This window comes from Corvus moneduloides, chromosome 2 (genome assembly GCF_009650955.1).
Source record: "Corvus moneduloides isolate bCorMon1 chromosome 2, bCorMon1.pri, whole genome shotgun sequence".
Classification (NCBI taxonomy): domain Eukaryota; kingdom Metazoa; phylum Chordata; class Aves; order Passeriformes; family Corvidae; genus Corvus; species Corvus moneduloides.
In genome coordinates this window covers 118,878,953-118,894,846 of record NC_045477.1, presented here as the reverse complement: position 1 = coordinate 118,894,846, position 15,894 = coordinate 118,878,953, and the positions used below count along the sequence as shown (strand labels likewise).

The 15,894-nt window shown below is 44.1% G+C and overlaps 1 protein-coding gene across 6 annotated transcripts in view; it reads left to right on the top strand.

Moving 5' to 3' along the window:
• The first annotated feature begins 1,440 nt into the window (after window positions 1-1,440).
• SLC37A1 (solute carrier family 37 member 1) overlaps window positions 1,441-15,894 on the top strand; it is a 36,307-nt gene continuing 21,853 nt past the window's right edge. The window contains exons 1-9 of one of the 6 annotated variants that reach the window (XM_032101056.1): window positions 1,441-1,580; window positions 2,420-2,514; window positions 5,439-5,713; window positions 7,832-7,913; window positions 8,725-8,851; window positions 10,677-10,755; window positions 11,582-11,717; window positions 12,769-12,941; window positions 15,043-15,209. In XM_032101056.1, coding sequence (XP_031956947.1) covers window positions 5,658-5,713; window positions 7,832-7,913; window positions 8,725-8,851; window positions 10,677-10,755; window positions 11,582-11,717; window positions 12,769-12,941; window positions 15,043-15,209 — 820 coding nt within the window. In that variant the 5' untranslated portion in view covers window positions 1,441-1,580; window positions 2,420-2,514; window positions 5,439-5,657. Of the gene's footprint in view, window positions 1,581-1,701; window positions 1,880-2,419; window positions 2,515-5,417; window positions 5,714-7,831; window positions 7,914-8,724; window positions 8,852-10,676; window positions 10,756-11,581; window positions 11,718-12,768; window positions 12,942-13,207; window positions 13,285-15,042; window positions 15,210-15,894 lie in introns of those variants that run through there. The other 5 variants (XM_032101053.1, XM_032101051.1, XM_032101054.1 and 2 more) reach the window with 5 other exon arrangements.

Here is a 15,894-nt window from a genome sequence, read left to right as displayed (position 1 = left end):
CAATGATCTGGGTGCAACTCTGAGATCCTTGCAAATGTGAAAATAAGGGTGAAGGGTTCCTTTACTGACTGGGAGAAGGTGAAGGAAAGATGCCCTGGGATCATGGAGCAAAGCTGAGCATGTGTCTAAGTGTTTAACACGTGGGGCCTAAGTAACATCACACTGGGAGTCAAAGAGTTTCTTTTATTGGTATTCCCACCACAGGCAGTGCAAGATGAGAGGGAAAACAGAAAAAAATTGGACACTTCAGCGTCAGGCACGTGGTGCTCTACAAGGGACAGACTTACACAGATAAACTTAAACCTGCATGAGGTAACTTTAGCAGCTATTCAGTCTTGGATGAAGTAAATAGGGCAGGGTTTTTTGCACTGGTGAGGTGGCCATGATGAAGAAATACAGCTGCAGCAGGAAGTGTGCATTTATTTAAATAAACTGAGCTTTGATACATGGTTTCTGAAACACTGCAGGATCAGGAAACCAGGAGACAACTAAAATACATTCTTTCTTCTTTAATGAAGTCCTGCTGAATGTTTCCCTCGGCTTTCAGATGATCTGCTGCATGATCTGTGAACGTCTGGCACCAGAAATACCTTCATGTATGTCTGACAGTGCTGCAGGGAGGCACGTGTGCACACCTCCCCAGGCCAGGGGCTGCCTGCCTGGGGATCCCACTGATGGTGCTGGGCAGTGCAGAGGGGTTGGGTCACCACTCTGAAACACCTGGAGAGGAAGAGGCTGCCGGGGTGACAGATGGGGATAGCAGGCACAAGGGAGCAACTTTTCCCTCTCTGGCAGGACAGGGGTGAACTGGGGCCCTGCCAGAGGCCAGGAGCAGCAGTTCACAATCACAGAACGGTCAGGCTGGAAGGGACCACAGTGGGTCACCAGGTCCAACAAACCTGCTCCAGCAGGGCCATCCCAGAGCACAGAGAACAGGATTGTGTCCAGATAGTTCTGGAATATCTCCAGTGAAGGAGACTCCATACCCTCTCTAGACAATCTGTTCAGTGCTCGGTCACTGCACAGTGAAGAAGTTCTTCATGCTCAGGTGGAACTTTCTGGGCATCAGTTCCTGCCCGTTGCCTCTTGTCCTGCTGAAGAGCCTGGATCCATCCTCTTGGCACCCTTCTTCAGACATTTATACACGCTAATGAGGTGCTCTCTCAGTTGTCTCCTCTCGAGGCTGAACAGCCCCAGCTCCCTCAGCCTTTCCTCATCAGAGAGATGCTCCAGTCCTTTCATCTTCGTAGCCTCCACTGGACCCGTTCCAGGAGTTCCACATCTCTCTTGTCCTGAGGAGACCTGGACACAGCACCCCAGATGTGCCTCACCTGGCCTAAACAGAGGCACAGGATCACCTCCCTGACCTGCTGGCACTGCTCCTCCTAAGGCAAAGGGTTCTCACGGCAGGCTCCTCCTCCGCGGCGGGGAGGGGCCGAGGCCGCCGGGTCCCGCCGCGCAGCTCCGGCGGCGGGCGGCGATCCGCAGCCGCACCCGGCCCGGCCGCTCGGCTCGGCAAGCTGGCAGGAAGAGGAGAAGGTGGAAGGAGGGAGCAGCAGCGCCGGGAACAGCAGCCCAGGGTAGGCTGTGCGGGCGGGGGCGGCCGCGCACCTGCCGAGCCCCCGGCGGGGGCGGAGCGGGGGCGGCTCCTCGGCCGCGGGGCCGCTCGGGAGCGGCGGCCGGGCCGGGCCGGCCGGGGGTGTTGGGGAGCGGCGGCCGCGGAGCTCAGTCACGCTGCCGGCCACCAGCGCTCCGCCGCCTTTTGTCTCCTTTTCTCCCGTTTATTTTTCCACGGGCGGGCGCTGCCCGGAGCTCCCCATCCTGCCGGACGGGGAGGGTCGTTTGGAGGCGCTCCTCGGTTTCGGGGGTGGCACCGCAGGTTGGTGCCCCGGGGGCGCGGGGCTGCCGGCGGGACCCGAGACGGAGCCCGGCCCTGCCCTGCTCGACACCTGCCCTGGCTGTGGGTCCCCGGGGAAGGCGGTGCTGCCCCTTCCCCGGCTGGGCTTCCGCTGCCCTTGACCTTTGGGATGGCTGGAGCCGCTCTGGTCTGTCCTGCGGGTCCCAGAGCACCGGCTCACCGTGCGCTCACAGGGGCTGTGGTCCTATGTGGCTAAGCCACGGTGAACCCTTTTTTCCACCTGTATTAAATAGAGAGAACGCGGCTGTATAAGGCCCCAGAGTGATGGATTTGGCAGGTTCTGGTTCAGGTGCAAAGCTGCCGGGTATTAAGCACAATGTGCATTTGATGCGCGTGTGTGCGGAGGCGTTTTGAGCCCTTAAGGACACCCCGGGGAGGGTTTGGTTACCCAGTGTCTGCAGACAGAATTAATCTCAGCCCCGGGGGAGCTGCTCTGTGGCTGGGCAGGACCTTCCCGCTGCCTCTCCAGCACAGCTGATCCAGGGTTTGCCGTGTTTGCAGGGGGAAAGAGCCGCTCACCAGTGACTGTTTTCCTGAAATAGGGAGGAAGGTATGCTTCAGCCGCTGCAGCAAAGGCGCAATACCAAGTTTGAAAGGTAAATATGGTTTCAAAGTAAATGCCGGAATATGGCTTTGTACATTGCAGTGCAGCAAGGAGGAAGTGGAGGGTTGGTTTCACTGTCGACAGAAATACTTGCTGAAAATGAAAGAACATTAAACAAGTTTGTGTGATTGAATGGGTCGTTGTCCTTGGGCTTCATCAGTAAATCTGAAATACAGAAAATGTGTTGGTAAACTACTGGTTATGTGTTGTAGCCTATTAGTGTAATTTCTGAAGTGTAGCGTGGTTTTAAAATCTGTTTTAATCTACAGTAAAAGGTGATCTTTACAAACTGTTATTACAAGTTTTATTGCCACAAATTTCTTTGCTTATGGGGAGGATGTTTTTTATGTTTATTAAAATGCACGTGAATGTCGGAGGAACTTAAGGATGTGTGGAGACAGAGATAAATTGTTGACAGGCAAATGAGAGCTCAGGTGTTTCTGCCTGTGGTACATAAAATGAAATCAACCCCTGTCAGATAGAGTTAGGCTGCAGTTCTCTCTGTGCTGCTGATAGTCCAGTCATCTGTGCTGGGGAGTGACTGGGATCCTTGTGATGGGATTTATGGTAAGGATACACTGCTGGGAGGTGGTGTATGATCTGTGCAGCAAGTGCACAGATGTGCAACCTGGCGTGACCACTGAGCACTGAAACCTTTTGTAAGATGTGTGAAGTCTTTTCCTGCTTGCACTAGAGCTGTTAAATAGTAACCTGCTAAACAATTGCTTTGCTATAATGATAATTGCCCTGTCCCGTTATATTTTAAGAGAGCCGTTTAAGGAGGTGTTTGACCTCAGGTGTTGTTCTTTGCTGGCCTCTCACGTTTTTTTCCACTAGATATTTTTGTCACCTCACTTGGTATGATCAGTGAAATAATTTTGGTGTTTGGGACTACTGAGAGAGATGAGAAAAGTGGTTTGAGATCATCCTGAAATGGATCTGTTACTGCTGGAAGAAAAATTCACTCCTGGTGTGAGCTACCTATGCCAACCTCTTTTTCTCCTTATCTTTTTTCTCCCACTTGGAGCTATCTGCAGCTCATTTCAATCAAACACAGATTACTGATGAGAAATTGTTGTTTTGAAATGGAAATTTTGAAATCTAACTAACCAGCTGTGGCTGTAAGGGGCAATCTCACCTTTTAGTCCTTGTCTTTATGCTTCTGCTGCCTTGGATTCATCCTACATGGCAATTTTGTGGCCACAGAATGAGAATAGAGAATATTCTCTATTGGATCAGCTGTATTTCAGGACAGGATTTCTGATGGATCAGGCACCTGAACCATGGCTGTAGGACTACAAGGTCTGACACAACAGAGGCAGGGATCTGTATCTGGAGTTGGGAGAGGAGGGGGTGGGGTTGCACTTTCCCTAACCTCCTCAACCTCAGAGAGGAGGTAGGAAACTCGTGTTGGGTAGGAATGATTATGGGGTTTGATTAATTGCACAATCTGATTCAGGGCCAGGGAGGGGGTGGAACATGCCAAACGAGATTAGCAAGTCAAATCACTCTTAGGGTAGGGAGGTGGCAAGCTGAACCAGGACACTGTAGAAAAAATAGAGGTATGACAAAAATGTGTTAGCATAAAGGAGCAGAGCCTTGATCTTCTGGTGGGATACTCTGTTATGTAAAGAGGGAGTAGTGTTCCTCCATCCCTGGGCAGAAGGCCTGTGTGGGTGGTGAAGCTTTCAAGTTGCCAGCTTGGACATAGCAGATCCTGTTTGGTGTTGTCACTTACCTGGCTGAGGAGGAGCAGTTTGGATTTCTGTAGCAAGATGGGGCAGTGAAGATGAGAGGAGAGAGTCTCACACCTTTGCCTGTCCTGTGGCAGCCCCTAAAATTCTCAGGTGAGCACCAACCGTGGGTTTGGCAGTTGTGCTTTCTTGCTTTGGCTCACCTCCCGTTGTTTACCAGGAGAGCTGATCCTGAATCCTGCCAGCTTCCTGTCAGGAGCATGGTGCTGACATTAACCAGGGCTGCCAGGAGGGTGGCGGGGTTGTTGCAGACCCTGGAGTGTCCCCTGGCATCCTGCTGGGGTAGCTCGGTTTGTATGTGTGAGTTGTGGTCACACCTTTTGCATACAGCTCCTTTTGCCACCTGACTCAGCAGCTGCCTGAGCTGCTGCCAGGTCACAGTGCAGCCAGTTCCTGTTGCAGTACCTGTAATAAAATGTGGGGTTTTTTATTGTCGAGGGGCTTCAGCCCACGTTGGAACAAACAGGAGGAACTCTGTGACGCTTTAAACCAAACTGCCACGGTCTCGCTCTTCCCCGTGTGTTAAGGACACACATGATCCTGCCTTCTCCCTTCTGCTGGTTTAGGGAGCTTAAGTGGTAAAAAAACTTGGTTTTTTTCCTTTTCCAAGTTTTCTGGCTATGTAGAGCTTTGTGCAGTGCTGATACTGGGTCAGGGAAATGGGGTGGAAGAGGGAGTGCTGGTCAAGCCTTGCTGGCAGCATTGTTCAGCAGCACCCACTTTCAAGCTGGAGGAGTCTCTTATTCCAGGCTGGAAACACTACAGCCATTTTTGAACAAATTGCAAGCTCATGAATGTTTCTGATGTGCTCAAACAGATCTCTGTGAGCTGGGAATTGCTTATTTGTAGTCATTCAGGGACAAAAGCGGAGTGTTTTGATGTAAGCTGGCTTTGGATCAAGTTTTGAGTACATCTTCCCTTTGTGTCTCCACTGCTTTGTACTATGCCAAGCTCTCAAAATAAATTATAAATTATAAAAACCAGAGAAGGCTGCAATTTGTATAGGCTTAAAATTCTCCACTGCATTTTTGATATAAAGGTTAGTGATGTTAATTACTTGCCTCTGAAATAGATAATTGCTGATTCAAATGTTATGATTAGAAAATATCCCAATAACTCGACCACACTATTTACTTACCAGCTTCTCTTGTTTGACGATCAGCAGTAAACAAAGGCAGAGTGAAGAATTTGCCACGTCGTGACTGAAGGTAAAAGGAAAAAAAAAAAAACCTACAGGGAGATCAGCTCAGCAGCAGATATTCCACATTTGTGGCATCCAGAGGTTTTGGGGGGATCTTTGTTACGCTTCCAGAAGAAACAAATAACGCTGTCACACGTACATCATTGTGTCACCTAAAATCTGGTGCCAGCTGTGGTGTAGATGGCTCAGCTTCCTCCGGGGATTCGTTTCATCACTTCATTCTCACGAGATCAGTGGTAAGTCTTGAAGTGTTGGTGGTGATCTTTGCTGTGGACAGTGTGAGTTTGTATCTGTTGCCTTGCTCAGAATTTTTGCTTTTTCATTGCTTAATACATACAGGAAGAACATACAGTCAGTTGTATAATAAATAAATATTGCTGACATATAAAAAGTGAGGCACTTTGTTGGGAAACCCAGACAAACCCTTACTAGTCAAGTGTGCTGGAGAATAAAAGCCTTTTGTCCTTTTCTGTGCAAGGTATGTATTTGAAAGGATAAATTGCATTTTCAAGCTCCTAGGTGGGAGGAGTGCTCAAGATTAGCTTTCTTTTCTTAGCCAGAAGTGTATTTTCTCCCCAGTAATTTGATGTGTGATACAGACTTGTACAATTACAGTGTTAGTTCTTGTGATGCCATGAAGATTTTTGCCTTTTCTTTTATACCCCTGTTGTACCTTTTTACAACTTCTGTATTTTTAGTGCTTTTTGCCTACATTCTTGGACTTGTTTGTTCAGCTAGGAGACTCAACATTTTAGAAGCTTCGTAGCCAGGGATCAGTGTGCCCCAGAGCCCAAGGTCCTCTCCAGAACACATTCTGTAAACCAAGATAGAACCATCCAGGGGAAGGTTCCTTGAGGAGGGGGGCTCACTCGAGCCTCTCATTGGGGAATCTTTGATAGATCTGCTAATTAGTAAAACCTATAATGTTATACCTGATCTTTTGGGGCTGTGCGTTGTGGTGTGCATTTCGGTGCATTTGACCTGGATGTGTGCACCTGGGGCTCCTTAAAATAAATACCAAGGTAAAATCCCTTTTTTCCTTCTGTGTTTGACTCTCGGTTTTAAGACCAGGAAAAGGCATCACTTGCTACTGCAATATTAAAAAAATAAAAAGCAACAAAACTCCCCAGCAAAACCAAACAAAAATCAAATCCTCCTTGCTTTAGGAAAACTAATCCTGGAAGCTTTATGGCATGTGCTTTCTGAGATAGAATACTGAGTCAATTGTGTGTGAATAACAAAAAAATAACGAATGAAAGACCAGGCACTTTCCATCTGAGCAATTTTATCATGTGTTTTCTCTAGTTGAGCAGCAGGAGCAAAGTAATTTCAGTTTTATCCCTTGTGAGGATGTTTTCAGTCATGAGGGTGAATAACTCAGCTCATGGGATGACTCTTTTTAATGCCCCTGTGAATATGCCAGAACTATAAAACAAGACCCTGGTTATGTAAAAGTTCGTAAGGCAAAAAGTGATTGAAAAAGGTTCATTAAAAATCAGGGACTATAGCAGGCAGTGTGATATCAGATATTTGTGTGTATATATGTACTTTTACTTACAGATGTTATTTTTAAGATCGAGGCTAGAAGGAGCCAGTAGATACACTCTGGGTACTTTTAAAAGCACAAATCCACAAAACACTCTCCTTAAACATCTGAGATTGCAGGTAGAGAATAGAATAAATCAGATTAATGTCTTTGTTTAATGCTTGCAGTGACAGTGAGATTCAGATGCCCTTTTAATTTAGCTGAACAGTAGAGAAAGTCCCAAGGATGCCAGTGAGGCACAAAGGAGAATTCCTTCCCAATCCCAAAGCTGCTCACTTCTGTTCCATGTGCTCCAGTGTCAGTCCCATTTTCCATCTCTAGAAATGACTGATTTCTATTGTTAGAGGAAGGCAAAAGTAAGATCCTAAAGTAAGAAAAGAAGGAACACCCCACAATATCCAAACTGACAATTGAGAGAGCCATCACTTATGTCGTAGTAATACCACAAAACCCAGCAAGACAGGGAGGTGTGCAGTCTGATTATCAGTGTGTTTGAAGTTGAACTGATATTTTATAGCCCCCAAAGGAGGGTTGCAAACAAGGCAGGTCAGCTCTGTGGGCTCAGGGTGCTGCCACGTTGTCCTGCCTGCTCCCGTGTGCCACCAGGCTCCCTCCCAAAGCCTCATCAGAGCAGATGGGAAGGAGCATAACTGGGAGGGTGGTTCTTCAGTCTGCTGGAGAGCACAAAAAAGCTGTCTTCCAGTATTCCATATTATCAATGATTTGTGTAATGTTTTTTGTGTAACTTGGGGTTAAAAGAAAATCTAAAAAAAAAAATTTCCCGATTTTTTTTTTTTTTATATTGTAGGTATAGAGCTTTCATTTTCTCTCTTACTTTCCTGCTGTATGCCAGCTTCCATCTGTCAAGGAAACCTATCAGTATAGTGAAGGTAAGAGAGGTGGTGTCCTTGTTTAAACATCCTCCTGCTCCTGTCAGACACAGATGTCATTGTCTTTTTCAGTATTTCCTGTTGTGAAAGGCAAGGTTAAACTTTAGCTTGAAATGCCTTCAAGATGAAAGACTGATAAAGCTGGTACACAGTGATATTTGCTTGGTAAACTTTAGTGAGACCACACCTAGAATATTGCGTGTGAGTCTGGGTTTTGGGCTGGAAACAGCTGTGCCTACACTTCATTCATGTGAATTAATCTAATTAGAGATATTTGAGAGGTTTACATTCTTATGGTTGAGAAAAGTTGCTCATAGCTGATGAGTTGAACATTCCACTGGCATTTCCAAGAGTGTTCCCAGTACTGTTGAGCATCGTAATCATCGTTGTCTGTACCCTTGTGACTGTTCCCAGTAAAGCTGATGACACAAACTCTCTAATTTTGGGTTTGTTACTTTAATCTTCAGTGTTTGTAGCTTGTGCCAAACACAAACCAAATCCCCCAGTGCTGTCTTGCATAAAACTGATGAGTAACAATGGGCAGAGTACTTGATGTTACTGCAGAATTTCGAAGTTGTCACTGTCAGAAACACCAGGTTACAGTAGAATGTTTTTTCTAACCATGCCATTACTCCTTCATGGAGTGGTGGCTTCACCCAGCAAAATACCAAGCAATTAATAATGGCCAACAATTTCACTGATTTTGGTGGGTTTGACACGGGTACTTATAAATCTAGAATTGTTAAATTTCTTGCTGTAGGAGAATTATCAGTCCCCAATTTTCCATTTTCACATGTCCTTTCTGTTTCAGGGAGAGCTGCACAAGCATTGTGCTGCTTCACATGAAGTTGAGGTTGACTCCTACAAAGAATATGCTGCCCAGATCCAGCCTGTCAAAAAGCCATTTAATGCCTCTCAGTGTGGTTGGGAGCCATTTGGTAAGGCTTGGGTTTTTTTGGTTTTCTGTTTTCCTTTCCTAATAATGAGCTGATATTCGTAATTAGATTATTTGCTTCTAGCTGTTTCTTCACATATGGGGGGATGTGCATGGAAGGGGTGTTTGTTTTCCATGTCCTCACTCATTTCTCCACAGAAAGTGAAGTCGTGTCTTACCTTATGATGTCTTTGCTACTTAAAGTCACTTAAACAAATTATATTATTTTACTTGTTAAAGCTATGAGATGGTTTCAGTAGATCAGTTTTCAGTCAGAAAATGGGATTTGTCTTTAGAGTGTCTATTAAGGAAAAAAGGGTGAAGAATAAAATCAATCATTATCATTTTCTGCTTGTTTAATTCAAGGTCCAGCAATCTTTTAAGTGAAATTACTTGGTGCTTATCTAAATTGGAACTTTTCAGAGTCCTTATCTGCCTGAAGGAATATTTTCCTCTCTGTTTTAATGAAGAAAAAGGGGAGACTTTATTGCAGAAGAGACTTGTCAACTTACTGGATAGCTTATGAACCTGGCCTTTCACTTGAATAGAAGAAAAAATATTTGCCTACTGAACAATTAAAGTTTAATTTAATCGTATTTGACTTTAAATGAGACTTTGAATCATTCCTTGACACTTTTATTGCTACCAGGAACATCAGTGGAACAGATTAGTCCGTTCTGTCAAGGTGCCAGTCCACCCCAGCCTGTGTAACCATACATTCTAATAAGTCTTTAATTAGCAATTAAAAAAAAGTCCTGCTCTCTTCAAAGATAATTAAAGATCTGAGCTCTGGGGTTTCTGTGGACAAAATGCAGTGTATTAACTGCCTGCTGCAGGGTCTGCTGGAAAAATTTAATCCCCCAGGTGGGATGCAGTTAAACTTGGGGAGTGTTTCTTGTCCCTGGGCCGGGGAGTTGAGTTTGTTTGTCTGAAACATCGATTGACTTTTTTTAATGGAGACTTCTGAACCCAACTGTCCTTCTTTTTTCATGGACATTATTGCCAAGCTGCCCCTTTGGAATGGCACTCTAGACTTGTTCTTTCAGCTGTTTTTCCGGCAAAGCTGGGAGTGACACTGAAAGAAGGAATATGCTTTAGTATCTGTGACTTCATGGTCAAAGCCAATGGCAATTCTGGCGATTTATTGCAAATAAATTTACAAACTGTCTATGTGGGTATGAGCTCAGGTCCCTTGAGACTTGACTTGGTGTTTCCATCTGGGTGGAGCCCCTTCTGCTCCCTCCATCCTGTCTGCAGTTCCCTTTTAGGTGTGATTATGGTTGTTTGCTCTACAGGGCAGAACTCTGGGGTTTTTTTAAGCAAAACTTTTCTGTGCTTTGTGAATAGCTGGAAAATGAAATGCAAGAGGCTTTAACCATTTAAAAAAATATTAAGCTGATTCTTTGAAAGACTTTATAATGGAATATTTTTTTTCAGCCTTTTTGACTCCTAGGACTTCACGCTTTTGAAACTCATCTTTCCACTTTTAATCAAGGCTGTTAAATTGGATTTTGGATTTTCTTTTGCCTAAGGCCTCATAAGAAAAAGGCACCTTGCCAGTAACTGATGTTTCTTCTCTTCCAAAATGCTGTTTTGAATAAGGTAGAATTTAGGATGGGTCTACCAATACTTTCCTGATATGTTAGAGGCAGAAGGGGTTTTTTTTTGTTAAATAAAACATTGGCAAAATGTTTGCTGAAGTCTGAAAGTGCCTACTGAAAATTAAATGTCAGTGCGTGTTCACTGACATTTTTCTTGTTATGTATAGAAATGGTTGGGAGGTAATTAGTACATTTAAACTGATAATTTGTTTTGAAAATTATTCTTAGATAAGAGCAACTACAAACAGTTACTGGGAGCGCTGGATTACTCATTTTTGTGTGCATATGCAGTTGGAATGTATTTAAGGTAAAACCCCACTCTCTTTACTGTTTATTTATGAGGCTGTGTGACTTCTGAGATATTTTGCTTTCCTGCTGCAGAATTTCTGATGGAGAGTGAGAAATTGATTGCTATGGAGAAAAAGACCAACATGATTCTGAGCCCCAGTGGTCTTAATGTCTGATGTATAGAAAGTTTTTACCTGCACCAATCTTGACTGCCTTGTGCAGGAATATTTTCCAGGCTGAAGTCTAGCCTGTCTTTTTTTCATGCAGAATATAAAGGAATATGCACTGGAATATCTGTCCTCAAACTTAATCAGTCTTCAAATTGCACTGATTGGGTTAAAATGATTGTCCTGGCTTTCTTTAGAGTCAAAGAATGGAGCAGATACCTCCTAAAAATAATACCAAGCCCATCTTAAAGCGTGTAGTCTTAGCTGCTGTTTGGAGATGCTTCTTTTTATTGACTAAAGCCAGACCCTTCATGAGTAGAATTGTTAGCAAGGGAGACAAGTCTCACTTCAGATGGCTGGAGACACATAATTTGGAAAACGACTGTGTAAGTAAATGGCTTTGAATGTGCTCCAGATGAGTATCTTCTTGAAAGATGGTTGTGCAGATGTCAGAACTTAGCAATTAATGAACTTGAAATGTTTTGTTGGGGTTTTTTTTTCTCTGTCAAGTGCTAAAAATTGCTCCTTTGCTACTGCAAAGGCAAACAGCAGTTACCAGTATGGTTTCTCCTCAACCAGAATTAAACAGCACAAAATATTCTTCATTTGTGAAGGTTTTTGGGGTGTGATCTCATTTTTAATTATGGCTTTTCTCTTTATTTCCTTCCCTGTTCCAAGTGGACTCATAGGAGAGCGGCTGCCCATCCGGTACTATCTGACAGGGGGGATGCTTGCCAGTGGACTCTTCACTGCAATGTTTGGATTGGGTTATTTCTATAATGTACATAATCTCTGGTTTTACATAATGGCCCAGGTAGGCACAGTGTTAATTTAGACACTCAGAGTTCTCATGGTGCTGTTCAGGGTAATACCGGGGATGTTTCACTTGCACACAGTGATGAGTGGTTGGGTGGGAGGATGTAAATGCTGGGATATGTTGTTGATGACAGGCAGAAGTGATAGAGTGGATACCCCCGGGTATTTATTTTTGAAAAATGGTGGGGTTTTTTTGTTTTAGTGGAAGAAATCTTTGAAAGCAAATTAGTGTGTTTCACTCTGTGTCAAATCAGTGATCAAATCTTTGCAAGCTTAAATGCGGGCGAGTTTTAAAACAAGCATATTTACTTCTGTCAGTCTGCCAAGACCTGAGTGACACATCCTGGCTTTCTCTGCAGGAAAATTGCATTTATACTGCTCATGATGAGCAGGCTCCCACACTGGTGTGGCTGGGAACAAGCAGTTTATGTAACGAGATTCACTATTTGAGGTTTTTCAGAGCTCTGATCAGGTGTCACAAGAATTTTTACTGTTGGCCTGCAATGGAATTTAGGTCAGGACCAGGGTAGGGTTGGCTCTGGGGCCATTTTGGACAGGTCTGCACCTTGCACTGCTGCTTTCTGTGTTGTTGCAGTAACACTCTCACCTCTGGCACGTCTGCATGGCACTGAGCAAGGTGGCATGCAGAGATACTAACCTGGGCCCAGCACTTCTGTAACCTTGTCACCAATTAATCTGTCACTGCCCCAGCCCTCTTGGATCAGGTGTTTTCCAGGACAGGAGCTGCCTGCTTTAGGGTTGAGCTGACTGTCTCTGCCCTGTGGGATGTGGTCAGTGAGCCCTGTAATTCCAAGGGTGGTCTGACATCACCAGCCCCATTGGTTTTTGTTGGGTACAGTGAGGTTGGGTTTTGTTGCATGTTCAAATGTGAGATTTTGCATTGTGATATTTGTGTCATGGTGCATTTGTAGAGAGGGAGCTTTTTAGGAGTTGAGAGGAGTTAAAGTTCTGTGCAACGTGGAGGCTGAAATAGTTCTTACTTCATCCTGAGTATATTAAGTAAATTCGTCCTCTCTGTTTATTTGCAGGTGTCTGTTAAGCATTTTAAAGTTATCCAGTCTCCCCTAAAGTTGCCTTTTTTTTCTGCTTTATTTGATTGCAAACATGCTTTGCCATATGCTCAAGTTGAGATAAGTGTTGTGCTGCTGCTTGAGTGTGGTGAATTCACTTCTCTGCTCAGCTCAGAGCAATGTGATTTTTGGTAAGCATGTGACTGAATTACAGTATTCTGTGAATTAAATCATAAACTAATTATAGAGATGTAAGTAGAGGGAAGAATCTCTGCAAAACTTTGTAACTTGTTTATTCTTGGGGAAAAAAAATGTCTTCAAAACCCCCCACTAATTTTCTAAATTCAAAGCATTTGTGTAGACTTCCTTTTCCCAATGCAGCACTTGGCAGGAATGGCGTAGGAACCTGATTTATGGCAGGGAATGTTTATTTATTATTATTTGTATATACTTTCAGATAGCTAATGGGTTGGTGCAAACCACTGGCTGGCCGAGTGTCGTTACATGTATTGGCAACTGGTTTGGAAAAGGAAGGTAAATGATAAATAATCCAAAGTTTTGGAAGTACAGATCAATACATTCTGGGCTGTGATATTATAATCAAATGAAATATCTTTCTTTGGCTTCTGTGGGGGTTTTTTTTTTTGGGATGAAACAAGCAGGTAGAGTTTTGAGAGGCGTTTCCTTTGTTATGCTGATTAATTTATATATGAGTTTGAAACTGTCTCACTCATGTCAAAACAGTGTTCTGTGGTAGCTCTTTTTCAGATGAATTATTTCCGAATTTTATTAGAATAATTCTTGCAAATATAAACAGTCTAAAACTACTCTGAGTAAAGGCTGTTATTATGCCACTTTAATGTGGAATTTCCTGTGTTTTCATTTGTGTTTCAAAACAGTTGTCAGGGTGGAACTGTAAAAAATACCTTTGTGCAATGTCTTTTTTTCTAACACACTTACATAAACTTGAAAATTTAATTTAAAAGACAAAATACATATGGCACCTGATTTAACCTTTCTTTTATCACCTTCTTTAAATCATCTGCTTGGGGCTTTTTTTTATCTTAATCCTTCACAGAGATCACTCATGATGTTTATTTTGTCACACCATACAGTAATTTTCCATAAATTTTGCAAGAGCTGCATGCCAAATCCACTGGCTCTGATAATGGTTGATGCATGTAGCATATAATAATGGTATATAATATGGTACCATCCTTTCTATATGTAGAGTGTTATTGTCTCAGTTCCAGAGAAGGATGTACTGAAATTCAGTATTTGATTTTTATATAAACCACAGGGTAGTTAAGACTATATAGGCTCAAACTAATTTTCCATTAGGAAATGCAGAGAATGGTAGCTGTAACAATACTGAACAAAACCAGTGAGTTTGTGCAAAATAAATACATTTATTCGGGTTTTGCTTTGTGCAAAAGCAGCATCCTTTACTTTTTGGATGCCCCACAGTGGACTGGTGAGTAGGGCTCTGGTTTGAATGTCAGTGACCTGGTTTCATTCTGCTATAAATCCCATGAAGCATGAGCAGACCTCTTAGATCTTGTCTTCAGTCTGTGGAAAAGGTTTGGGTTTGTTCAAGTTAGGCTACTCCAGATAAAATCCTGCTGAGGGCAAGGCAGCTTTCCCATGACTTACAAGGGAAAAAAAATCCCTGCTGTCATGATTTCAATGGGATTTTTGTGGTTTACCTTAGCTCAGCTGGAGCTGATGTACAGCAGCTCTAATCTGGGATTTCCAGGCAGACAGGAGCCTGATGTGTGTGTTAGCCAAGCTTGTGCAGGTGTCATCTTCTACCAGAGCCCAGCAAGTCCAGAATGGGATCAGAAAATACTGAATTTGCCTCACATATCCTGTACAGTTTGATTTCTTCTACTTGATAAGTGTGACACATCCTACAAGCATCAGATTATTGGTGCAATGTGCTTGGTGTCCAGATGCTACACAACCTGAGCATACTTGTTTTAATCAAAGAAACTATCCAGAAATAGGCAAGCCCTAGTGGTGTTTTTAAATGGCAGTAAGTGCAGGATGAATTTTGTCATGCACAGAGTATTTACAACAGTTTTATTAATATTTAGGTGCCTTGAAATTGCCAGATGGGGATTGTAGCATAAATAATTGTAGCATAAATAATCAACTAAAGAACTGTAAGACTGCAAATATTTCAGTGACACCACAGATGAACAGCCATTTTGATACACTTTTATCAAGAGATTAATGATTATAATAAATGTTTGTGTGTGTTGTGTTTTTTTTTTTTTTATTTAAATGCAGGAGAGGTTTGATCATGGGAGTCTGGAATTCACACACTTCAGTGGGGAATATCTTGGGATCCTTGATTGCTGCTTACTGGGTGTCCACGTGCTGGGGTCTCTCCTTTGTGGTGCCTGGGGTCATCGTGGCTGTCATGGGGGTTGTTTGTTTCCTGTTCCTTATTGAACGTGAGTGCTTCAGTGGGACAGAACCATGGAGGGCTCATATTCCTCAAGCTGTGCCCATGCTTAGAGAACTTCTTCCCAGAACACTTGGTGGAGAAGAGCCTGTGTACCTCCAAAGAGTTTATACAGTCAGAATCACAGGATCACTGAGGTTGGAAAAGCCTTCCAAGGTTATCCAGTCCCAGCTGTGCCCGATGCCCACCTTGTCCCCAGCCCAGAGCACTGAGTGCCACCTCCAGGCCTTCCTTGGACACCTTCAGGGATGGGAACTCCAAACCTCCCTGGGCAGCCCCTTCCAGTGCTTGACCACCCTTTCCATGGAGAAACTCTTCCTGATGCCCACCCTGAGCCTCCCCTGGCCCAGCCTGAGGCCGTTCCCTCTCCTCCTGTCCCTGTTCCCTGGGAGCAGAGCCCGACCCCCCCGGCTGCCCCCTCCTGTCAGGGAATTATAGAGAGAAATAAAACACCTCTGAGCCTCCTTTTCTCCAGACTGAGCCCCCCAGCCTCCCTCAGCTGCTCTTCATCTGATTTGTGCCCCAGACCCCTCCCCAGCTCTGTTACCCAGAAGGTCCCCAGCACCCCTGACAGAATGACATTCCAGAGCTCAGTCCATTGCCCTGTCATTAGCTCTTGTGTTGATAAATGATTTCAGTGTACCTTAGCAGAACGGCCCACCTGGCTGCAGTGC